The sequence below is a fragment of the Drosophila navojoa genome, chromosome 5 (genome assembly GCF_054131105.1).
Source record: "Drosophila navojoa isolate 15081-1374.11 chromosome 5, UAZ_NAV_1.0, whole genome shotgun sequence".
NCBI classification, from domain to species: Eukaryota; Metazoa; Arthropoda; class Insecta; order Diptera; family Drosophilidae; genus Drosophila; species Drosophila navojoa.
In genome coordinates, this window is record NC_142893.1 from 22239594 (window position 1) to 22265652 (window position 26059).

At 40.1% G+C, this 26059-nt stretch overlaps 1 protein-coding gene across 3 annotated transcripts in view; it reads right to left on the reverse strand.

Annotated features, from left to right (window-relative positions):
• Positions 1-26059, reverse strand: part of Pgant9 (polypeptide N-acetylgalactosaminyltransferase 9) — an 81206-nt gene that overhangs the window by 30887 nt on the left and 24260 nt on the right. For 2 of the 3 annotated variants that reach the window (XM_030382999.2, XM_030382998.2), the window contains exons 2-6: positions 24459-24534; positions 12049-13044; positions 4201-4569; positions 3972-4136; positions 1869-2062 (exon numbers count right to left, since the gene is read on the reverse strand). In XM_030382999.2, coding sequence (XP_030238859.1) covers positions 1869-2062; positions 3972-4136; positions 4201-4569; positions 12049-12487 — 1167 coding nt within the window. In that variant the 5' untranslated portion in view covers positions 12488-13044; positions 24459-24534. Of the gene's footprint in view, positions 1-1868; positions 2063-3971; positions 4137-4200; positions 4570-12048; positions 13045-14443; positions 14615-24458; positions 24535-26059 lie in introns of those variants that run through there. The other variant, XM_089262664.1, reaches the window with a different exon arrangement.

Consider the following 26059-nt stretch of genomic DNA (forward strand, 5'->3'; position numbering starts at 1 on the left):
CGTTGAGCATTTTTGCCGTTAACACATTTTGGTTTCTCATTGCGCCCTTTGACACCGCGAGCCTACGTGCCTATCTGCCCTGTAATTTCCTCATATTATTTCTGTTGGTTTAACGCGTCGTATGCGCAATATCGCTTACACGCCTCTGCTCGCAATTAAACGACAAATGTTGTAATTAAGAGCGAATGCGTATTGTTTAATTAAAATGTGAAGCAAAAGCTTCCAGCTGACTGCAAATGCAATACGATACTGCTTGTTCACTTCACGGTGTGCGTGTGTGTGTGCGTGTGTGTGTGCGTGTGTGTGTGCGTGTGTGTGTGCGTGTGTGTGTGCGTGTGTTCTCTTTGTGTGCTTGTTTTGGCGTCTGCTTACTACTAGAATTTCATTCGAGTGTTTGCCAAACTATTCACATTTCATATTCGCATTTATCCACGCCAAATATGTGACACCACCCGCATAATTGCACCACCTGCCTCAGCTGCAGGTGGCGAGCGTGTATAAACAGGTCGTTCAAATTTAAGCGAGTTCAGGCCAAGCGGATCTTCTGGCCCACTCTCTGTTGATGTTGGCACCTAGTACACACAGCCAGGTAACTTTTTATGAACAGCCCGATAGATATTCTGCCAACATTTGTGTTTGGTATGTAAAGTTAGCCGGGCGAATTTTAAAAATCAACAAGTTCTTTACCCGCACAACATAAAGTTTCACTCTAGAGCGAAAGTCATTCAAACTAACTGCATAGGTCAAGTTGATCAGTCAACGTGTACGTGATCTGAAGACTAACTACCTTTGTCTGTCAACGTTAAGACAATTCTCATGAGATTTTTGATACAATATAAAATTTGAGACCCTGCACAGAGATTTTTGGCACAGCCTGAAGGGCTTAGTCAAGGCAAAAGTTTATCGTATTTCACTATTGAATCGATTCTGGAATTTTAAACTATTTTTCCATATTTCGTTCTTTTAGCCATATAAAACTCAGTTTCAAAAGCAATTTTATGACCCTTCGAGTGTCTAATCCTATTAAATAGTATTATAATTATTCATTTGAGTTTAACTTGATTTAAATATATATTACAATTGAATTGCTTTCTATATTCTACTTTGAGTTTTTCACCCAAATATTCGATTTGCTTTCCAAGTTTCTCTCGCGATTCAGTTGAATTTCGTTTTTCGTTTCATGCTAAATAGAATGGAATTTTAATTACCAAATGCTATAAGCCATTTTTTCGCAACTAAAAGCTGTTAAATATTCTTTGCATAGGTAATTGGTTCTCCTTTCACTTTGCGCAAAAAAGAATAAAAAGAAAAGAAAAGAAAAGCAAAAAAAAAAAAAAAAAACGAAAACAAAAGAGAATAGAAAATTTCCAAATGAATCTGCGACCAAACCATATCATAACCAACAGAGTTCTCGCTGATTGTGTGTGTGTGTGTGTGTGTGCGTGTGTTTTGGTGTTTGCTTTGATGGCCACATTCACTTCATGGCAAACACTCGGATTTCGCAGTCACGTTCGAACTTTAAGCGGGCTTCGTGTATTCCATGGTGTGCCCGAATTTCGCAAAACGGATTTTTGGTATACCACGCAAAGGTTGGGGTTAGTGCTGCTAACCTAACCATGGCTAAAGCAAATATAATACACACACACATACACGCAACCGCAGCAGGATAATGGCATGTGCTTAGGCCAACACCCAAAGCCAAACAGAACCAAACCATAGTTGAGCTGTTTGTAAAATTTCAGTGTGGTCGCTACTTGGGGATTCATACACGTGTGTACGTTTATATATCAATATATATAAAAATATCCACATATACATATATATATTTTCTAAGAGATGGGGCGTATACTTAATAAGCTTGGACTTACGTTATGGCGCTTTTTCTCACGTTCCGGCACCCCATGCCAGCTGAATTGTAAATTCCAATCGAAGCCGCCAACGTTGACCCCACTGGAGTCGCGATAGTGAAACTCTAAGGTCGTATCATCGATAACATCTATAACGGGACAGACGACTGTGGTCGAGTTGCGGGCAATGCGATCCAGCAGCGGCTCCAGCCAACCTGCAAAGGCAAAAGAACAAATGACTTTAGTTGCTGCGTAGAAGGCGAACGGTAGGGATTGGCTTAAGTTTGATTAATAAATGGATGGGCGGACAAAGTGGGGGAGATTCATGGTCAGGGTGTATCATATAGCAAAATGGTGAACTGTGAAAATATAAAGTATGCTCCGGTTGACGAAAAGAAATGAAGAGCTGTGTGTGTGTAGTAATTGAAGGAATAGTGGCTTATGATTGATCGATTATAGAAAGTAAAGCAAATATAATAAATATAAAGAAATATAAGAAAAATATTATAACCAAGAGCGGTTGGCAAAAGAACAAACAATCTGGGATCTAAAAGTATTTGATGAAAAATATTTGAAAAATATTTTATAAATATGAACATTATAGATTGTTCAAGCTCGAAAATTAAATTAAATGGATTTATTAAGAATGACAAACATGAAATCGTTTCATTCCATAATTCTATACGTAGCAAACATTTGTGTATACAACGTATTTAAGATTTGTTAGATTTATAAAATTAGAGATATTATTATATTGAAATAGTTTTTTGTTTTGTATTGTTACCAGAAGAGAATTATGCCTTTCAGTAATTTAGATTTAAGCTAGTGGATTAGCCAACTTTCTCTCAGTATAGTATGTAGATCCTTTGCTTAAGTGTATCTGCTTGTAGCTTGATTTAATTGCTTTTGCCAGGCGCTTTCCTTGTCCAGCTCGAGCGCCTGGTCGCGTCATCCATCATCGACGTTGAGGACAATGATGACAACGTCAAAGTAAAATGGAAAGACCAAAAATTGTTTACCTTCAACAACTTTCGCAAACACACGCACACAAACACACGCACACATTCACGCGCGTTCTTTGAGTTGAAAGTTTTTCTGCATGAAATTCTTGGATACTCTTTTTACACTAACTTCCTCTCTCGTTGTCTATATATGTCTCATGTTCTTGGATTCGTCGAATTCATGTGCAATAAACAAAATTGATTGTGTGTTAGCCCTTCCATCACTTGCCCTGGACAAAATGAAATTTTGGCCAAAAAGAGAGGGATAACGAGAGAGAGGGATAACGAGAGAGAGGAAGAGAGAGAGAGAGAGAGAAGAGTACAAAGCAATCAGCGCTATCAACGCTCGAGTGCGGCCCAAACAAAACTGAAGATTAAGTGATTTACTAGTTGGCTTTGTTTTATTGCCAGCATTGTTTTTGTAGCTGTTTTTATTTGTGCTTTTGCTGTTTTCGTCGCCGAAACTCATCTCTGGGCTATCAAATGTAACAACACAATTGATAGCCACGTTTAAAGCACTTTGAGGATTTACAAAATGCGAAATATGCCTAAAGCAAACAGCAGAAACGGAAATAACAAGAAAATAGTTTACGCATTTGTTTGTTTTTTTTTAAGGGCTCCCTTATTGTTTGGCAGCAAATATTGATTGTATTTCAAGGCCAAATATTTCGCGAGCAAAGCCTCTGCGCCATTTTTGGCCTAATTAAATAATTAATTTACCGTTATTACGGCTAGGCCAATAAAAACAATGCCGGCAATTTGCCAGTCAATTAAAACGTTTTGCCAACAAATCGAAATATTGCATCAAGCATAAGCCAACAATTAAATGGAAACAAAAAATTTTGCATACTTTTAGGCAGTGCAAATAATTTTCGGAATTGAATGAAGCAGGTGTATAGGGGCGGAAATGCCAGAGAAGCACAACATAGTTACGATTCATGCTTGGTTATACAATGGGAAATATATGGAATATATGGTAGTTATACTGAAATAATTATACAGGCATTTCACTTCATTCTACTGGATTCTCTGCGGGCGCGGGAGGAAGCATTGCATACCAGAGGTATGCACAAATATGAGAATGTCTATGATTTATACGGGCCATTGGAACGTCTTCACTTACCCTCCGCACACTCGCAATGCGAGTCCAGATAGGTAATCACAGGTGATTTGGCATATTTGGCGCCCAGCAGGCGAGCACGTATCAGGCCCTCACGTTGCGCTCCTCGCACAATCTTCACCATGGGATAGGAAGCGAAGTAGTCCTCCAGCTGCTTCTTGAGATGCGCTGCAGGAGTAGATAACATATTATTACAATGGGAATGCCACGTTATGACAATTTGAGTACTCACGCATGTCGCTGAAGTCATCCACCAGAATAATCTCACCAATCAGCTCCGGGGGAGATCGATCCAGCACGGAGTGAACCGTGCGTATCAGCACGGACCACGCCTCGTTGTGGAAGCAAATGATGACATCCGTCTTGGGCAGATTGCTCAGATAGAGCGCGCTGTCCTTGCACCAGGCGTCGCGCGGATCGGGCAGCGAGCGGTGCACGGATATTAAATCGGAGACATATTGATTGAAGGCGTTCTTCGTCCAGCCATCGTCCACGGCCTTCTTCATCTCCGGCGACATGTCCTTGGGCAGGATGACAGGCTTGCCCATCTCGCCAGGGTTATCTTCCAGATTAGCAGCGGGCGGATCCAAGAAACTTTTATCTGAAAAAGAAGAAGATGCCGGGTGAAAAGTTGTTGTTAAATGTGCCTGAAAATTGCTTGGGTTTATTTTTGGTCGGGTGCATAGAGAGTCTACTCCTGCTGCTCCTGCTGCTGCTGCTGCTTTGTTGTGCATGAAATTTACGACTGGCACAACATGCGACACTCGGCGAAGATAAATCGCAAATGCATTTGACATGAAAAGTTGTCATCATCAGCGTCGTGAATGAAAAATGCTTTTGCTTGCAAATTCGCTAGTCAAGCGCACAGTGAAACGCAAGATATTTGCATTATTCTGCTTATAAAGAATATTTAATGAAAAGGAGAGTAGAGCTTTAGAATTACGTGAATGCGAGGCAGCTAATGGCATAATAATACACTATATAAATGTACGATTTATTATTTATTGAGCAGATTAAAAGTCAATTTGACGATTTCCTTTTAATTATAACTATGGCGAGTTTCACAATAAATGTCTACAATTTATTTCATTTAGTATTATGGATTAGTTTTAGTTACACTTGTATATATTTTAAGTAATTGAACGCATAACGCGATCTTTATGTGCGATTTCGATCACTTCATGTGACCTCTATTTGACTTTCACGACTTCAGTTCTTCATTATCTAAGTCCGCTACGCGACTGCTCTAGTTGACGACTTTCTTACGACTCTCTTCCTTAGCGATGACTCATCTAACTCTAAGCTTGCTTTAACTCCGAATTACTCTCTTTCTTAGCGATGGCTTATCTAACTCTAAGCTTGCTTTAACTCCGAATTACTCTCTTTCTTAGCGATGGCTTATCTAACTCTAAGCTTGCTTTAACTCCGAATTACTCTCTGGTGCATCTGCCAGGGATGCTGCAACTTTTGAGAATCCCACATAAATAAATACCAAACGTCTTTATGTATGTGTAAGCTGCACTATATCTATATATAAGTGAGAGCAGCGACCAAGGTTGCACTCCAATGAGTGAGCTACAGTGATCTATGATGATCTCTTCGTCGGCAAAAAATAAAAGAATATTTATATAACAAACATTTTAGAAAATAATGTTTTACTTTTTTTTATATAAATTTAATAAATAATCTCTGCTTATTTACATCACACTATCAGATTGTATTAGATAAGCCAAAATATGCAGGTATTGCTCAATGAAAATTGATGATAATTGCTGATAATTGCTGATTAAATTGATCAAATATATCACACTTCTGCTTGCTCTTGTACCAGTGTGCGACGGTGCGTATACGTGTTGTCTGTGTCATCTTGCACAAGCTCAATGAGTTCTTCTGCTTGGCGAGAGCTTTTCTGTCTCTGTGTGCGTTTGTGTATGTGTGTGTGTGTGTGTGTGTGTGCACGCGTGTGTGTGTGGAGCTGCCGTGCTCACTGTGTGTGCATTATATTATCTTGTTATTTGCATTTGCATGGAAATATGATTCTGTTCCGGCTGCCAGTTGCTGCTTTTTATGAGATTTGTCAGCCAGAAGTGACACTTATTGGCGCTCATCGTGTGAGCCATGTGAGTTGTGCGAGTGTGTGTCGCACAATGAAAAACATTTCAATTACCACAATCATTTCAATAAACATAAAAAGCCGTCTGCAAAATAAAAAGCGATAAACGCAAAGCCCAGTCTAAGTTCCACACTCCCATTCCCAAGGCCCGACCAGGCCCGCTTCGTGTTAGCCACATAATGTTGTGGCAGTTGGAACGGAGCGGCCAATCAGACAGCGATAAATTTTTGGCCGCACAACAAAAGCCATTAAAGAAAAAAAACGAAACTGGGCATAGAGCAAGAAAAAAGGAGAGGGATTCGCACATAAATTTTATGATTTGTCGCAGTTACAACTTCATTGCGGGAAAAGCAGGAGGCGCTTGCGGATGGGCGGGTGGGCAGAAAGGCAGGAATAGCGCAGGACCTGAGCAAGGACTAAGCTACACACTCGACTGTTTGTTGTAATGAATATTTTTGCATGCTGTGCGCGCGCACACGCATCATAATAAAAAACAATAAAACCGAATCGCAAAAGGAAGTTCTATGCAGGCGCACGGGGTGGCGGCGGCAAGAAGCAGCAGGAGGCAGCAGGAGGCGGCAGTAGGCCGAGGCAGCAAATAGAGGCCCAGGTCTTTGGATTTTTATTTTTATGTGTTTTATTGATTCACTTATTTATAGCGCAGCATGGAATATTAAAGCTCGAGCTCCGGCAGCGCATTGCTATTCAAATGTAGCCACCTGAGCACAATCCAATTATGGCATATCGACATATAGAAACTCTTCGAAAAGGATATGAAAACCATACCGGAAAGTACAGTGAGAGCTCAAACTAAACGAAAAGTAAACCTGAGAACAAAAGTCGTAAAAAAACACAAAGCCAACGAAGAGTCTAGAGTTATAAAAAGTCTTTTTATGGCATGTCTATTAAAGTAATTTTTCGTTAAAGGTAGGAGAGGGTTACATTTGAGAAGTCTTTAGTAAAAGGAATGACTGAAGACACCTCTGCAGAATTTCGAGTGAAATCCTTTCCCCACAGTTTTAATTTAGTTATTAAACAATTGAAAAATGAGGTTATTCATTCAATTAATCACAATCAAATTCTTGAGTCGATTTCTCATAAGCTCTAAAGCTCAGCACATATCCAGCTGGCAAATTAATTTTCATTTATATCTTCCTTCCACGAGTCACATTTAGTGAGGAGCCACTGTATAGGCGTATACCTTAGCCATCTATATAATTTTCATATCTATTGGCAGTTTATGGACATAAGCAGAAGTAGAAGAGAGAGCCGAGAGAGTTGGGCAGGGAAAGGGATGCAGAAGGAGCGCTCCAGGGACACGCCTGAGCGTGACAGGAAGCTATAAAACGTCCGTTATGCGAGCTGCAGGAGACAAAAGAGGGAGCGTCACTGTGTGGAGCAGGTGGAGCAGGTGGAGCGGGACCAATGTGTGGCCCAGACAAATGCCTGCGAGGTGCCTACACAAACCAGCTCCGGCCTGACTCGGCGTGCTCCGACATAAAGCATAAAAGGAACATAATATGCTAAAGTAGCGTTATTTGCGCAATATATAGCAGATGGGAGATGGGAGATGGGAGCTGGGAGCTGGGAGCTGGGGAGTTGGTTTGCCCGGGAATGGCAAACAAGGACAATAGACAGGAAGACATACACACACAGCCACACGCACGCACTCAAATCAGCGTTATGTTATTATGAAGAGTGCAAGGGGGGATTAGCATTGATTAAAAACGGGGCAACGCTGGACGCGCGCAATCCATTCAGTGTGGCAGCAGCTGTTCCCAGAGGCGTTACGCTTGTTTCTCTGCGAGCGGATGGGCGGGGCATTTGCATTGTATGTACAAAATCATTATCGCTGCTAAATTGTAAAAAAAATAACAAGTACAAGCAGCCACCAGCCACATAAGAGACACTAAACAGAGAAGAGCAGAGCAGAGCAGAGCGGAGCGGAGCGGAGTGTAGCAAGGCGAACGTAGACGAGGACCAGCCCAAGATCAAGATAGAGCGCGTATTAAAGACATGGCCAGCAGGCACTTTGACGGCGTCTCGACTAACTGGCTGACTGACTGACTGACTGACTCACTGGGTGACTGACTGACTGACTGACTGGGTGACTGGCTGGAGTCTCCTGTGGCTCTGCCTGGTTGATGCGTGCGCGCGATAAACGTCGTGTTGGCCACGTCTTTTGGTGGTAAGCGCCCCAAGGCCAGGCAATAAGTACAACAACACTAATTACCAGCTACGAACACACAGGGCACAAAGCACAGACAGAACAGACAATGGGCCGTGGTCGGTTAACAGACACCAGCAAACCAAAAAGCGGAAGATGCCCTCAGCTCTCAGTCTCATATGCGTGGCCGAGTGTTGGTAAACGTTGTAGGCTTGCACACAATTTTGACGCCACGGGGCGACTGCTGCACGACAGGATCAGCAAATAGCAAAGCAACATCAACGACAACACCAACAACAACAACAGCAGCAACAACAACAGCAACAATTGCAACTGCAACAACTTGTAGCTTTGCCACCTCTGTTGCTGATGAGGCTGCGCAAGAAGAGATGCAAACATGATATGCGAAATTGCAAATACGTGCATTGTGTAGATCCGCCAGGCAACAAACCCCAGCCGAAACTCAGAGATGACAGAGCGACATGCATACATACACACAAGCGAGCACGACACGAACTGCCTTGCACGATGCAGGTGAATACAGGCACCAGGTGAGATTTCTTACTGCCGTAGAAAGTGTTTGTATTTTACTTTTCTTTCGAATAAGTTAGGGAAGATTTTCAATTACCATAGGGAATACTTGTTCTATTCTTCTCTTCTTTCAAATATTGGGCTTTCAATTTTTATTGATCCTAGGGAATACTTCTTGATTTCATTTTCATTCAATTGATATACATAAAATGTTCAAGTGTCATAGAGAATATTTATTGTCTTCCTCTTCTTTCATGCAGTTTTCAATTGTTATATTTAACGCATAATTTTCTTCTCTTTCAAATAAAATTTATCATTTCTAATTAGTATATTGTTTATACAAATATGTGATATTGAGTCTCTATAATTTATCTTAAAAATAATATCATAAGCTGTTTACCAAGGCTAAATCAAACTGTTTTACTCTTCTTTAGTCGTATTTATCTATTATATCTATGTACACTATGCCTTATTGAGTTCTTTTAGCTCGTATACTGTGTACTGATTATCAATCAATCAATCTATTATATACAGACTTGAAAAGATTTATTTAAATAATCCCAGCAAATTTATCCGAAAATAGATTACGGCTTCAGCAACGTTGAGCTGATCCATCAATTCATTATTATTATTTGTTGTTTTTTTTTTTCTATATAATTTTTTATATAATTGTTTTGTGTATTCTTAGTGCCAATCAAATAAATCATTGCAGACATTTTTATGCATATCCATGTTTTTATTGCATATCACTTATTTGAGTTCAAGTCAATCAATCACTTAATTTGCCATCAAAAAGCTGTGTTGACTCGAAAGTGCATGCAAACTTGTTTTCTGTAGTATCGCACACACGTCGTGTTTACTTGGCCGCTTTCGTGTCACGATAGTTAAGACAGACACGCAGCCAACTGCAGCTTATAGCCAAGTCGGAAACAGATGCAATCTTAAATGCGTGCAGCTCATGCAAGCGGCGTCTTAGCCACTAGCTCTGTCGAGCCACGGCTGACTGCTTCATTGATTTGGCCAACACACAAAGACAGCCGAGCCCCAGTCAGTCATTCGGTCCATTGAGTAAAAGCTAAGGGCTCTCTATTGAGAGTTTTGTGCCTGATTAGTGGCACAGCTATTGCTGTTGCTATTCCTGCTGCTGTAGTTGTAATTGCAGTTGAAGTTGTTGTTGTTGTTGCTGTAGTTGCTTTAATATGCTTAATGCGAATGCCTCGCCTGACAGCATGAGGCGTGAGGCATGAGCCATGAGGCTTTGGTCTCTCTATTTACCACTCGAAAAGTCAATTTCATTTCACCTCTCGCCACGCACCCCGATAGCCTGAATGCCATTGAAAATGCTGTTTGGCAACAATTGCAAGTTGTTAAGTGCAGCTTCTCCGCCTCGTTGCAGTTGTCGCCGTTGGCATCTTTAACATTGTTGTAAAACTTGTTAGAAATTTTCTTAAAGGCACGCAACGGCAAAGGGGGGCACTAGGAGGCGGAAGCAGTGCTCAAGCGGCCAAAGCCGTATGTGGAATTATCCATAGACTAAGTTCGATTTCGGACTGCTTGACCTAAAATCCAAACTCCAAACAAGAAAGAGACGAGCCACAGAGTAGAAAAAAGACCGACCAAGAGAGAGAGAGAGGGAGAGAGAGAGAGATAAAGAGAGAGCGAGCCTGCGATTGCGTGAAAATGAAGTGCGAACCGGCTGAATGGGAACGCAGACAGAGTCGAGATTAGCAAAAACTGATTACAGGAATACGAACTGGGCAAGAGGAGAAAAAAGTAAAGAATCAGGTAAATTATGAAGCAAGAACAAGTTAAAGCCGGTGCGGGTTGCGGCTGCCACTAGCTGTGATGGATGTAGCGAGAAATGTGGTTAATCTGGAACTGATTTCAATATAAATATTAATGTTGCACATTTGTAAGTCGAATGCCATGTCGGCAGAAACGTGACAGCAACAGCAAGAGCAGCAGCAGCAACTGCAAATTTATTGGGATCAAAATCATAAACTTGGTAGAGATAGAGCAAGGTATAGGGAGCGCATATCACAAAATTGTGCTCTGAAGGGGCTATAAATTATGTCAGAATGGCTCAAGAATTTATAGCAATTCTCGCGTTGAGAAGAATTCTCACGGTGCATTCTTTACTATTATAAATGAATATTTTCAAAAGCTGAATATAATTAGAAGCAGACGAGCTTTTGTCATGGAACTCGCATTTGTCATTATGTTTAGCTACGCGATCAATTTCGTTAATTTCGTTGTGCTCGATTTGATTTTAAAAGTCAGTTCATTGTTGATTCGAAAGACAAGTGAAGCTGAGCAGTGCACTTCACTTCCACAAATTCCTGTATCTGGTCAATGCAGCCTAGACTAAGTCAGCCAGCTTTATACAAAATTCCCTTTTATTATTATTTATATCATATATTTTGGCACAGACTGAGTTGTAATAGTTTTCTATATATATAAAACCTGCTTACTTTTTCTTTACTCACTTTTTCTATAAGAGAAAAAAAAAATCACACATTCACATAAACATTTAGTACTGTAAATCACACAAAACCGAGCATTATTTTACATGAAAAAAAAATAATGCGTTAAATAAAAGCTCCATCCATAATCGCGTGAGTACACAAAAAGAGTTTATTCTGCAAACATTCACATCTAAAATACAAAATCCGTGTAAATTCCAGGGTTTTTACCTCTCATTAAATTAAAAGTTTGTCAAATTGTAAAACCATTTTAAAATATTGTTGATCCCTTGACATTGCAAATTAATGGAATTCCATTAAATATGTATTTAAATAAAAAAAATGATGACGAATTGCTGTAACAATTAATCTAGTTTATAGCTTCATTCATGAAGCGATATAATCGTATATAAAAAACTAGATGAACAAAAAAAAAAAAAGGAACATTATGCTTCGAGTTTCCATTATTAATGAGTTTGGCATATATGTACAAGCTATATGTCACTTATCAAGCAGTTAATCAATCAGGTCAAGAATTCATTTGTATATCAGTCTAGCAGCAGTTGCCACTGCTCAAGGTGAAAATATTTATCAAAGTCATAGCTTCAACTTGAAATGAATTTGAATTTCATATTTAATCAATCCTAATGGGTTGCCAAGCATTACTTTAATTACATAATTGCCATGGCCGGCCCTGAATACCGCATAATACCACAACTGATGTCATTATCCCGAGCATAGCTCAATTATGTAATACGAAATGTGGCTGGGATACTAAATATAAATTAATATGCCGGATTAGCTTACCGTCTTCCTGCTTATGGGGCGTCTTCTCGTCCGCATGGACAGCCACATTGCGGTGCAAGGACTCGACGTTCTGCTGCCGTGGAATCACCTTGACACGCTTGTGCTTCGCCGTGGGCGGCACATCCGCCTCCTGTGGTGCGGCGCGATCGGCGACATCCTCTAAATCATTGCGATTTCCATCGAAGGCATTGTTGGCCGCATTCATCTCCTCGTCGGATACGGGCCCGTTCTTCAGAGCCAGTGCAATGGGATCTCCGGCCCCGCCGGCAGCATTGAAGCCATTGTTGCCGCTGGCGCCGAAGCCGCTGCTCTCCTGCACGTTCGCCCGCCGACGCGTATCGTCCGTGTAGATGAGGAATGCGATGCAGAACCAAATGGCCAGCATCAGGGCTACCAGCTTAACAATCGTTGTGGAACGACGTCGCCAAATGAATGCCATGATGAAAGTTATTGGAGGAAGCTCCTATCTCTCCCTCTATGTTTATATATAGGCTGCAATGGCAATTGTATGGCTGCAATTCGTGCGCCAGTTGCTGTTAATGGGCTGTGGAAGTTGTGGAGTGGTCACAGTTGAAGGGCGACTGTCGCACGCGGCGTATGCGTAACATTAATCAATGCCCGGATATGTGGCACCAAAAACGAATTCCAGCTGATTTGCTGCACAGTTTTTGGGCTAGCTGATATGTTCCCGTTGTTTATCCACTGCAGTTGTCGTTGCAGCTACTGTTGTTGTTGTTGTTGTTGTTGGCCTTGCCTCACGTCTGCTGCCGGACACGAATTTCAATTTGTTGCCATTCCACTTGAAATGCCTTTGCTATATTTTCCAAGTTATCTAAACACACACACCAATCCACTCTGTCTCACTCTCTGTGTGTGGGAATCAGTCTGAATGTGGGATATGAAGAGGAAGCAATGGACAAGATGCGACGTCTAGTGTCCTTTCGGGGCGCCACACGTTTGGTTAAGTCAATTTAACCGTCTCCTTGTGCACTCAGCCTGCAAATGAACCAAAACAAGAAATGAGAAAGAGAACGAGAGCATTGGACATAAAGTGAATGAGAAATGGTGAGTGTCTCGGATGGAGAATCGAGTGGAGCAGAGCCCAATTGAATTGGGTTTGGTTTGCTGTTTTAAGTTAGTCTGATCTGCACACGCTTAAGCCAGCTGCACATTAAGCCATCAAATTGAAACGCAAATCGCATGATTGGCATTTATTCGAGCAGAGGCTTTATTGATTTTTGCCATTTTTTCGTTAGCAATTTGCTCCGCAACACGCAACTAATGTCAATATTATTTAATTGCACAACTTGCAATTGCATCGTGAAGGCCCTTGCCAGTTTCAAAGTCTCTCTGGCGGTCGCCAGGTAAATGACACGCCACTTGAGCTTCTGCCCCTCAGTGCAATCCCATGCTCAGTGCCAGGTTCTTCGACAAGTGGATGCCCCACAGCGAGAAGTTGCGTGCCACGCCGTTGCATCAAGCCAAAAGATAATAACAACTGCGATGAGAACCAAACTGGAGCCCTAACGAACTTGAAATACGCTCCAGGCATATGACTTGAAATGAGGAGAGTGAGATTGATTTCACAACTCACAGACCTCTCCTTGTGTATTCAGCTATTACTGTATCAGTTATATTTGCATTGATTACGTAAGTAATTAATTAATTCAGTCACGATTGCCACTCGTCATCTCTATAAAGACAAGCTCAAGAATAGGCAAATCTATTCATCTTTATTAGTTTTAAACTTATTTCTAAGTAATTAAAATTAATTACCTCAAGCTATAATTAATGCGAATCAATTTTATATTTGATTTCAATGTGAGGCTAATTTTATTGAGGCTTATTTTATTGTTAACTTATTTGTGAATTAACTTACTTATTTATATTTACATAAATTTAAAGCTATTAAGTTTGAATATTATTTACGAGATTTTTTTTTTCATCGCTTAAAATTGAAACTCGGATATAGATATTAAAAATGATAATCAATTTTAAGGTTTAAAATTTTCAAATATTTCTTTGGAATAACAAGTGTTAAAAATTTAATTTTTTTTGAAGTTCATAGTTAATAGATTATTGAAAAATTAAACTACTATATTTAAAAACATTTTTTAAAAATATAAAAAAAAAATTAAATATTAATGATATTAAAAATTTAGTTTTGAGATTTAAAAAAAAAATTATATGTATGATAGATGAAAACTTTTTTCAAAATTTAATTAAGGCATTTATATTTACATTAAAAATTTAATTTAATTCAGCATTTAGGGAATATAAATAAAATAATGCGAACGAAAATTCCTAAAAAATAATTGCCGTCGAATTTGATTGCAAAAACTAATATATTTTATTTTAAATGTTAATGTATATATAACGTTTATTTTTGCCTTACCACAAAGTTATTTATATTGTATATGATATTCAGCGATACTTCTGAAGTTAGCCTTAAAAACATCTCCTACGTATTATCCAGTTTAAGGAATTTTTCATTTAATGTTTTGTATATTAAATAAAATTTGGAAAATGTTTTTCTTGTTTTTGTTTGAAATGTAAATGTGAACAGCAAAAAAAAGGGTACTTGGTTAGTTTTATGTTTGCGTCCATTTTTTCCCTGAGGTGCTCTGGGGTTGTCTCTCCTCGTGCTTAAATGGAAAATGTAATAAACATTAAGTACTAGCTGGGCCGCGTAATGCGCGCAGCAGAGCTGGCCAAGATCGGTTGCAGTTAGCTGGTCAAATGCAGCCTTGGGTCTAGGCCAAGTAATTGAATGAGCATGCTGAGCTTAGAGCCAGGGCCAGCTTATCAATTAGAAAAGCCAGCCATGCCAGAGACAGACGCACAGTTGGAAGAGGAAAAAGAGACAGAGAGAGAAAGAGAGAGAGAGAGGCAGCGCCCTGTCCCCTTCACTTTGATATGTGTGCATACAATAAATACAAGTTAATTACTTCGTGTGCCTTTTGTTATGGCTCGTTGGGTTCAAGTGGCATCGCCGACCTGGCAGAGCCCTCCAACCAAGCCGGCAACCACAGCACCACCCCGCACCACAGTTGGCAATTTCCGCTGTGTGTGTGCCTGTAAATAAATTGAAAAGCGGAGCAAAAGAGAGCAGCACAAAGTAGCAGAAAACGAGCGTGAGAGGGAGAGAGAGAGAGAAAGAGCCGTGAGTGAGAGGGAGATGGAGCACATGTCATGTCCTCACTCAGCTGTAAAAGTTGCTGCAAAAAAGTGGAGCGATTAGAGTTGCCCGCCACAGCGAAAAATCCATGGCTCGAGCAAGGCGAGAAGGAGGAGGAGGAGCAAAGAGTGGCTTACAGTTGAAATACGCATTAGAATAACATGGCAAACTAGCAACAATTGCCGTCAACTTGTGTGTGGAGTGTTTCTGGGGCGGATTTGCAGCGAATTTGTTTGACAGTCGTTCACGCGTATAATCAGGGGATTTGAGCTCGTGTCACTGGCAGCTATTGGTCAAATATATTTCGCCAACTACTTCAAACGGCAATCACATCCACAATTATTCGGATCAGGCAATCAATAATTGATGGATGCAATGCCATGGAATTCGTGTTCTATTTTATTTGTATTTTTGAATTTATACCGATTTACAGAGGCGCACATTCGGGCATTTTGGCCACCAATTGCAGCTGTTGGCCATGCAAATGGTCCTTGATGTTGCCTGCGGCACTCGCGATTCTCATTTAAATGGTTTTGTTAATTAAAATTCACGTCTCGCTGGGCCACGTGGCGTATGCGCCATGCACGCCCAATCCAGTTCAAATAAAACGTTATACATTTCACATAAGCACAGACATACATAGTGTACTATATATTTATTTTCCAATTAAAACTTTAATATTGAGTTTACAGTTTCAGTTGCTTAGCGCTCACAAATGATATCCATTTGAAATGGAAAGTTAATTCTGCGTTATCGAGAGATAAGTTATATAACTGACAAGAGAGCCGCATCAAACATTGTCAAGCTCATTTTTTTTTCCTTTTCTAATTATGTCAAGGTTTCCACTCTAATGCTTAAGATAACAGGAAACGCAGATAGGGCAACAGGCGACAGTAAATTAACATTACGATCCAAAAGCAAATATTCACGCCAAATTCTTAAAGAATGTGTTGACAGAACACTGAGCATTTCCTTTCACCATCAGCAAAGATATATATGTTCTCTATTCCGTGTCACTCAAGATTAGTTTTTGTGCAAATACCTCACTCTACCTTTTACTTCCTATTATTTTAATTTCATTTTAAAACGTTTCACTATCAAGTTGTCCCATCATCTCATCTCATCCCGTTTCTTCAGAGTAAGTTTTATATAAAATTCTTCAATTATTATTTATTTATTTATTGTTTATTATATTCTCCGTTTAGCTATTGGTCTTTTGTATGCAGAATAGCATTGACATAGTCTTAAGAGACCCGCTCTCCAATGCTTCACAGTTTCATTTTAAGGTTTACTTCCCCCACTCGCAGGTATCTCACTTATACTTTCTCATTCCCTAGCCCTGGCTGCCGGTGCTCGGATATCCTTTAACATAATAATTTGTGAGTTCTATAAATCGCATTTTTGTTGCTCATGTTTACTTGTTTTACTCACACTATTACACATACGACTTTAATTAGCATTTGCTCTATCACGAAATAATTACTCAGCAGTTTGCTCTTCTGTCATAATCTTAAGCCTTTACATACTAGGTTGCCTCCAATTAATAAGTATGTCATAAATTCTATAAACCCTAATCAAATATGCATACATTTCTACAAAACAAACTCTAATTTAGCGAACATAAACATATTACGAAGTAAGCTGCTGTTTGTAGACCGTATATTCAATGAGCCACAGCTACCATTTATAATTGTTTGTTTGCGACTAAGCGGCTAAGCGACTAAGTTCTCGAATGGCTAAATAGGCCAACAAACACAGCTGGCTCATTTCAAATATTGGGTTAGCTGTAAGATGAGACGAAATGAATTTCAGCATCAATCTTATTGCCGCAATCGAATTTACAATTTTGTGTGCTGCCGTTCGGCTAAATGAGCTGCAGTCTCAGGGCCATCAACAGAGCTCGAGCTGGTGTATGTCTTACAGAAGTAATATTTGCAGTTAGCAACTGTGGCTTACATTACTCATTTGTTCCACACCAATTGAGCAATTGGGGCGTTAGATGTTGGCACTTTACCTGGGCTTACAGCCCAAGCGGGTGGGGAGGCAGGGCTGAGCAGGAAAACACTTGAAATTAAAAGATATGCGTTGACAGCGCTACTCGATAAGCGCACGCGGTGGCATTGTTACCCACATTTCGGCCGAGGCCCCGGGCCCTGACATGCTCTACTGTCAATCCCCATGAGAGAGTCGAGAGCCCAGGTTGGCTACCCTCGGAATTGCGCTATGTTCACGTCGCTTGTTTGCCTTATCTCTTGGCTAATTGACTGATAAGCGGAGCAGCAATTTGTGCGTTGTTCTTGGAAGACTTGGTAGACTATTTTCTTTTTCTTCCTCTTCTTCTTTTTTTTCATTTGCCTTTCGCCTCGGTGTTCTTCGGCAGATAAGATAAAATTTAATTGAATTGCATGTTAAGAGGGGCACGCCGTTGGCATGCAAATGCTAATCAGCTCCAGGATGATCCGCCATCAATAAAGTTGCTGCTCCGCCTCCTCCTGCTTCTCCTGCAAGTTGCTGCTCATTTATCAAAGTTCGCATTTAATTGTTGGCATAATTAGACGCACATTTAGCCGGGATATTAAAACCAAAGAGCCAACTATTTTGCAAGAAATGGCAAAAATGGCGAGCATCGCCTGCCATTTAAGCCCGCTGAAATATTACACAAAAGCGGAGCGAAAGAAAAAGAATCGCAAATTGCGCGCAACAAAGTCCAAGAATTTTTCCAGCCCCAACAAAGGAAAACTTCATTGTCGCGCTTTTCATGGCGGTCCCCCTCTCCCGCTCCATTATAGCAACTTTTCCTGCTAATACTCGAACCACCCAACACAAGTTCCACTCCGATCATTTGTCATTTTCTTATGCAAAAAGTTTTTGCCCAGTTTCCGGAAGAGCCGCAGACAGAGCGAACTGGGCGTGGCGGCATTTCTGTTACGACCTGATGCGCGTTTTCATTGCTGGCGCACAGTTTATTACGATTATTATTTATGCAGACCTAATCCGCAGTTATTAAAACGCAGCCTCTGTCTGCGTTTAATATTCATTTGCATTTCAGCTCATCTAACAGAAAAAAGACTAAAAACGAAAACGAAAACGAAAACTTTTGCCAGCCAAATTTCTAGTTGCTAATGAGTTACGTGCGACAGCAATAGAACTTTGCCTCGAGCCAATTACAATTTTAGACAGTTTTTAGCTTAGGGGGAAAATGGAAGCAAAACTCGACGCAAATCGCAGCTGTGCACTTGCCGAAAAAGCGGGGTAAATGGTGCCAAGCTCTGGGCTGAAGTTTCTGAAAAACTTATATAAACTTCTTGCCATGTCTTTTGCTTATTGAATTAGGTATATGGAGAAAGAAAATTTCGAAATTTTAATCTGAGCCCAGCTCAAGCCATCAAGCATCAAATAATTAGAATAATTTAAATTAAATTCCTTGGCAACAAAGCAAAAGGCATCAAGAGGTGCTCCAATGCCAGAGACAATGCACTTAAAATCGACTATAAAAGAAAGAAATAAATTGATTCCATAAAAAAGTAAACTCTCAGAAAGGAAACTTCATCAATGTCGTACAACTGCCGGGCCTTATTAATGGCAGAACGTAAAAATTGGAAACAATGTTGGCTTTGATTTCGTATTGTGAGCCGTGTCAGCAAAAGGTCAGCGCAACTGGCCGAAGACGTGCAGCAGGCCGAAGCTGCAGATAATGATGATGCTCTTCATATTAATGATGATGATGATGAGGATGATAATGTAGATGAAGAAGCTAAAGCTAAAACGTGTTTTGTGCAGAAGCAGGAAATGTGTTGCAGCAACTGAAAACCGGCAGCTGCAACACACACACACACACACACACGCACATACAGAGAACACAGGAGCTGCCACACATTGGTGCAAAGAAAGTTGCCACGGAGAAAATTTAATCAAAATATTTGCACATCCGCCAAGCGAGCAACGAGACGACGACTAGAATTACCAGAAAGCCTGGCCAGCTAGCCACGAAGGCAGCAACAGCTACAACAACAGTAGACAACAGGTCTTCCCAGTCTCAGCTTTGAGAATTGCAGCTCCTTTTGGTTATTTGGTGCATGCGCCACCAGAGAAACCAGTCAAACCTCATTCGGGGGCAAGAACACATCCACTCAAATGGGGCACGAATAGCAACCACTTCGACTTGCTGTTGCTGTTGCTGCGGCTGTCTTTGACAATTATTTACCGTTGGCGCTTAACTGTTAATTTGCTGAGAGCAACAACTGTTGGATCTCCCCATTTCGGCCAGCTCGATAGATAGATAGCAACTGCATCCTCGGCGAATGCAACATGCCACGCATTTTTTATAGCCTTTAATTTGCTGCACATACGAATAGCACTATCTCCGGCTCACACACTCTCCCTCTCTCCCTCTCTCTGTTTTTTCTCTGTTATCCAGTATATAGATTCCTGTCAGAGTCATGACTGTCTATGCTCACAATCGTAATTAAATGTTTTTGCCAGCGCACACGTACGCATTGGCTCCTGGCTGGGGCTTTGCCACAATTCACAATGCTTTTACCTAACGCCGCTCTATGCGATTCTCATTATGTGCAGAAAAAAGCAAATTACAGGATGAGCGCGCTATTAAATCGCAATTAAATGATTGCACGAAATTACAGGCAAAACATGGAGCCCAAGCGCAGTTTTTTCTTCTCTTCTTTGCCACTCTTTCAGCTTTCAGCTTTCAGCTTGATTAATTGAGACACGCTGTCAATGGATTAGCTAAGCTATGCGCAGACCGAGAGACCGAAAAAAAGCTTGTGCAAAGTTTCGAGAAAAACTCGTTGAAAGTTTGCAGCAAATTACTTAATTGAATACCGAAAACTGATTAGCGGAAAACTTGTCTTTGGCTGGACTTGCGCATAACCTTGCACTTGACTAAGCGCAAGGTCATCCACCAAAAACAGGGGGAAATGCAAGAGGAAAACCACCAAAACAGGCGAACGGAAAGCCAACAAATATATCGCATAAAAAAAGCCAGCACAGCCAACACAGAAATCAATTCTACATTTGCATATGCATGAAATTTCCAGCCTTTGACTCCAAATGGGCAGCGACGGGGGCAGCTCTCTTGGCCAGGTCAGCTGAGCTGCGTGGAGCGCTGTTGGCTGCTATATGGCTCGACCCCCATATTTATTCGTTTGTCTACCACTCGAGCGCTCATTCAACCATTCAGGCATTCATTCGGCTATTCAGGCTTATTGCAAAGAGTTGCCCCTAACAGCAACAACAACAGCAACAGCAACGGCAACAACAACTTGCAGTTTTTCACGTTTTTCACTTTGCCTTTTCATTCCAGCATTTCGCCTTCGCCGTCCACGCTTAAAGCTGCTTGGACCTTGGCCAACTGGCTGCCCAAGTCTTTGCAAATTGAATAAAAGGCAAGTGAAAATAATAGAAAGATGCAAACTAATTCGCCAACTATTTGGCCAACTGGCGCAATAAATCTGCAAAAAAGTTATCTGCGTTAATTTTGTTTATGCAGCTTTCTTCTGGAAATTATGGAAAAGGCCCGGCGAGAGAAAACTTGGGTTCATAAGCAGATTTAGATTTAATCAAATGATAGGTCCATGCCCACACGCACGCATCCCAGCGGTTGGATAATAAAGTCAATATATTTCAATGTCGCAATTCGATTAGTAGAGTGAGAGAGAGAGAGAGCGAGAGAGGCAGCGCAAGGGATTGAGTGGGAGTGAGTGAAGGGAGCCATAAGAAATGCCTAAGGATCCATGCGAAATGTGCATGGGCTGGAAAAATGCTTTCAGCTCTAGATAAACTATCCACAGATTTTTGCACGCAGCAGTGAGAGGGGAGAAGGCAAGGAAGGGTCCACACATTATGGCCAGAAAACATTCTGTGGGCGCAACTGACAGAATACACACATAACAAACACACACACTCAAACACATTCTCACACACTCGCAGTCTCATATCTCTTTCTGCTGGCTGCGGGTCGAGTAATTTTGTTGTGCGTTGGCACCACAAATTAGAGGGGGGCGGCGGGCGAGACTAGTGGCGGGGCTACGAAAGAGAAATCGAAAAATGTAACGCTCGAAAATTGCCTGTCAAATGACAAAAATGGTTTCATTTCTGTGCCCCTAATGGCAGTTGGTCATTTTTTATGACCAACACAAAAAATAGTCAAAAAAAAAATAGAACAACAACAACAGAACAAATAGCTTTGGGTTGCGTGATATAGACCCGATCGGACTACCCTACTAACGCATACATACCCACATACATATATGCACATATGCATATACATATATAAACTTGGATAAACACATTCACTGGTCGGGTTAGCCCGCGTGCTGTGGCCGTAATGGCATCGCACGATTGGAGCTTTTGTTTCCTCTGTAAGGGTTAACTAAAAGCCAAACAATTTGTGTGAATCTGCAAAGTCAAGAGGTTAAACCTGTAGTTAAACAAACGCTATGCATGGTAGATATTTCTCATTTCTTCGCTTCTTCTTCTGCTTCTTTTTATTCTCTTTTTTAACCTTGAATTGAACTTGAACTCGTTGCCGGCATTGATTTCAGGTCAAATGTTGATGGTTCGGCTTAATTAAATCACAGCAAAGTGCCATTCGATATGAATGAGTATTCATAGAAAGGCCAATAGACCTGAACATTAATCATAAGCTGAAGTCAATGCAGTTAAGAGTTAAAGCTCCCTAATTATAGAAAATAATTCTCTCACGAAGGAAATAGACTTTTATTAGCAGACATATTGTATAGAAAATTTATGAACTGAACTACAATATTACATAGATAGCTCAAATCGTGGGAGACTTCGTTTAACTCATGATTTTATTTACACATATAATTTATATATGCTGTTGACTTCCTCCTCCTTCAACAGCTTCTCACAAATTTCGAATATACGATAAGAATATTATATTTAAGGACTCATAAAAAGCCAATTTATTAGCTTTTCTCAATTTTCTCTTTTTACTCGTCTCCCGATTTCCCCCGACAAAGTGTGCAATCTATTTTATCATCTCCTTTTCCGTTCGCTGTTATTTAAGAATTTAAGAGCTTTCGATTCCATTAAAAACCAACTGAGTTTTCAGTTGACTGCTCCATAAATATATTTTTCCTTTGGCATAGCTTAGAATATGAAATTTCGTGCTCTGTGCTCTCGTAAAGTTTCGCAGCTAAAGCCAAATAAATGTGCTGCCATATTCTCGATTTCTACACATCTTCAGGTTTTCTTTACAGTTTTTATTTTCGCTGTCCACTTGGCTAGCGAAATGTTGCAATTGCAGTGGCTGTAGAGGGCTTCAAGTAGTTGGCACCCATAAATCGCTTCCGCGCAATTGCATTGATTGAGGCGGATAACGAGGTCCTTAGCCACTGAAATATAAACATTGCCTGGCTATTTAATGAAGCATAAACCAAGCAGGCTGCAGTTGCTCTAGCCTCTTCCCCATTGCTTTGCTCTGCTTGTTGTTGTTTTTATAGGTTTTCAGCTCGTTATCCTCAATCTGCACCTTGAAGGCAGCCCAGTGGACAGCGAGCGACATAAAACTGTCAAAAAGTCGCCTATATAAATCGCTAAACTAAATGCCTTTCATAGTTTAATGTCACCTCCGGGGATTTGAGTCAACACAAGCTCGCACACACACACACACACACACACACACACACTCACGCACACAAGCACACATACTAGGGATCTATAGCAGACAACGTGTCTCTATCGTACGGCTGCTGTTGCTGCTGCAACAACAACAGCAACAGCAACAGCAACAACAGCAGCAACAGCATCAAGTAGAAGAACAAGCACAGCCAACATCAAAGCAATTACACTAAGAGAAAAGGGGATGTCATATTGGAAAAATTATCAATGGGTTTTTATATCAATACTCAAATATATGAAATATCTTTTCCAATCAGGGTATTTTTTAGATTATTATTTTAGTTCACCTAACGATAATTTTTGTAGAGAGTTTGAATTGGAGTTTAAATCCCTCCGTATGTTTGTATTCAATCTATTCCTAGCTTTCGTTTTATTATTAAGATCAAATAAGTACTGAACAGAGCAATAAACATATACATATGTATTTATATAGTATTTACTAAAGTAATTTTCAAAATATTTATAGGATGAATTAAATTTTGAAAATATCTTTTTTACTTTCAATCTAACATTTTTTCATATTTTAATTTAATTTACTTGAGATAAATATTAAACTTTAAATTGAATAAATTAATTATAAAACAGACTTCACTTAGCCATACTTTAATTGAATTTAATAACCAAACATCTAAAGAGAACACACATTGTTTTCTACAAAGAAAAAGTCGTCTTCTTCGACTGACTATTGACTGGGGCAGAGAGTTGAGGAATTCGGGCACTACCTCAATTTCAGTGGATGTCTAACATATTTCGACTGGGACAAGATTTGTACTTAATTTGAGCAGAGAATTCCGTAAATTTTCTCATTGTGTAGCTACAACATCGGGTTAGACTCTGTCTTTGACTTTGGTGTCCTGCTCGAGTTGCGGTTGTCATTAAAGGCGCATGAATTATGCAGTAGCCCAACTGAACTAGTTGCAGTGGACGCTGTCTGGATCTGAGGCTCGCACTGGCCTTTGTTTGTTGTTTTAATTAACTAATTAAGATTTTTCTATGTTGCAGCCACAGCAAGGGCAGAGCAGAGCAGAGTTGTAAACACATCCATGGCAACAGGCACAGCGGCAGAGGGAGCGAGGGGCAGTGACAGTGGCTGAGGTAAGCAGCGTGGAATGTTGGCATCATTTGTTTTTGTTGCCGGCCAAGTTGCTAAGGACCCAATTAACCTTTTATGGCCATTTGGCACAATAACGAGAAGCGAGCAGCCAGCAGCAAAGACAATGCCATACAATGTTAAGCTACTTGGGCGCATCTCGAGAGCCAGACAGACGGACAGACAGACAACTGCCAACAGCAACTGCAACTGCCAACTGCAACTGCCAACTGCAACGGCAACTGCTGCCGGGAGTTGGCTAAATTGTTGGCCATATTCGGCGCTTATTAGTTTGAGCCCAAAACAATGAACTTGTTTTCATTTTGGTTTTTTATCATTATTATTTGTATTATATTTATATTTTTCCACGCAACAAATTGACATTGGCAAAAATTTGTTGTGCACCCAAATGGGGCGAATGTCAATTTCCTGTTTGGCTCGTATCCATTTGATTTGGATTTTTCTTCTCTGGGCACTCACCTCAACGCTCAACGATCCATCAATTATTTATTTGTTTATAAATAAATGTACTTTCAATGACTTCAGCACTTCTTATCTGCAAAATAAGAAAGAAATGCGTGAGTACCATAAATTATCAGACACGTATTTAAGTATAGTCTATGTAACAGTTAGATAAGCTCTTATTATCAGCTGATAGCGCGGCTGCTCGATAATGCCTGTTTTCTATTTAATTAACTTTCGCCATAATTTATGGGCGAGTAATGCAATACGTTTCAGCCCAAGCGCATAATAAATCCTCTGCCGCATTTTTCGCAGTTTTTTACGCCATTTTGTTATGCAAATGCGTGGCTAAAACTTAATTTATTATAATTAAAATGCAATTGTTTCCTGTTCTTTCGGCCGGTCGCAAAGGTTAGCTTTCGCAGCATATTTTGCATAATTATTTATGATGTGTGCGCAAATACATAAATATTTATTCTAATTGTATGCTTTGGCGTTAAATAAGTGCAAATTATTTTGCCATAAATTAGATTACGTAATTTATATACCATATAAAGCCTAACAGATCGCCACCTATCGGCGCCGCATATATATATAAATCTCTAATTGCTATAGTCGAAAAACAATTTCATTAAAATATTTCATGGCACTAAATACTATTGCTATCTAGGTCAGCAAGCAAGTCACAAATAAACAAATGAGTAACAATATATTTTATTTTAGATGTACGAAAATTTTAACAATATAATTATTATTTTGTTACATTCAACTTATATATATACAAATGAAGAATGTGTTAATGCAAAACTTTGATTTTATCGTAAGCAAAAATCTACAATTCAACATTCAAATTATTTATTTGTGCTGTTCAACTGAACAGAAATTGGGCCTCACAATTATCTACAAAGTAAGTCATAAACGAACCCTGATAGAACTTTGAACCTAAAGATCACTTAAAGTAATTTCAATCTTTGACCTCTCAGAATTCTATCTCTGCTGCAATATATTCTATTTATATCATAAGATATCTTTAAGAAGTCTTCCGCTCTACAAGCATTACATTTTTCATATATCAAATGGATTTATCTGCAACTTTTTCTGTTTTATTTTTGTTCCCCCTTTAAACTCCTTTATTTTCACCCATACAGTCAATCAGCTTATCAGTTTCAACACCTTGGCGACTGCCCCCAACCGGTTACGTGTTGGCTGTAATGTGCAACGGCTTCAAGGTGTTATGCCCTGGCAACAGCAACAACTTCTGCCTTACTTTAATACTTGTCTCTGTAGTGAGTGGTAGATAAAATCGCATGACGATAGCAACTACAAGAGGCCAGCAACAGCGTGTGGGAGTTGTTGCTGCTGAAGTGCGTGCGTGTGTGTCGCCTGGATACGTTTACTCGCTGACCAACACACGCACACACACACACACACACATATATATATACCCGCATACAAGTTTGTTTTTTTTTTTACAATAACTAATCAGTTTAGACTAATTAGCAACGCATGAGGTGGCTCGCGCCAGACGAGGGCGTGGCAGTAGGCTACTTGGCTAGCAACTATAACTGGCATCGACATTCAAGCGACGTATAATGTAATTAATAAACGCCTGGGCCTAA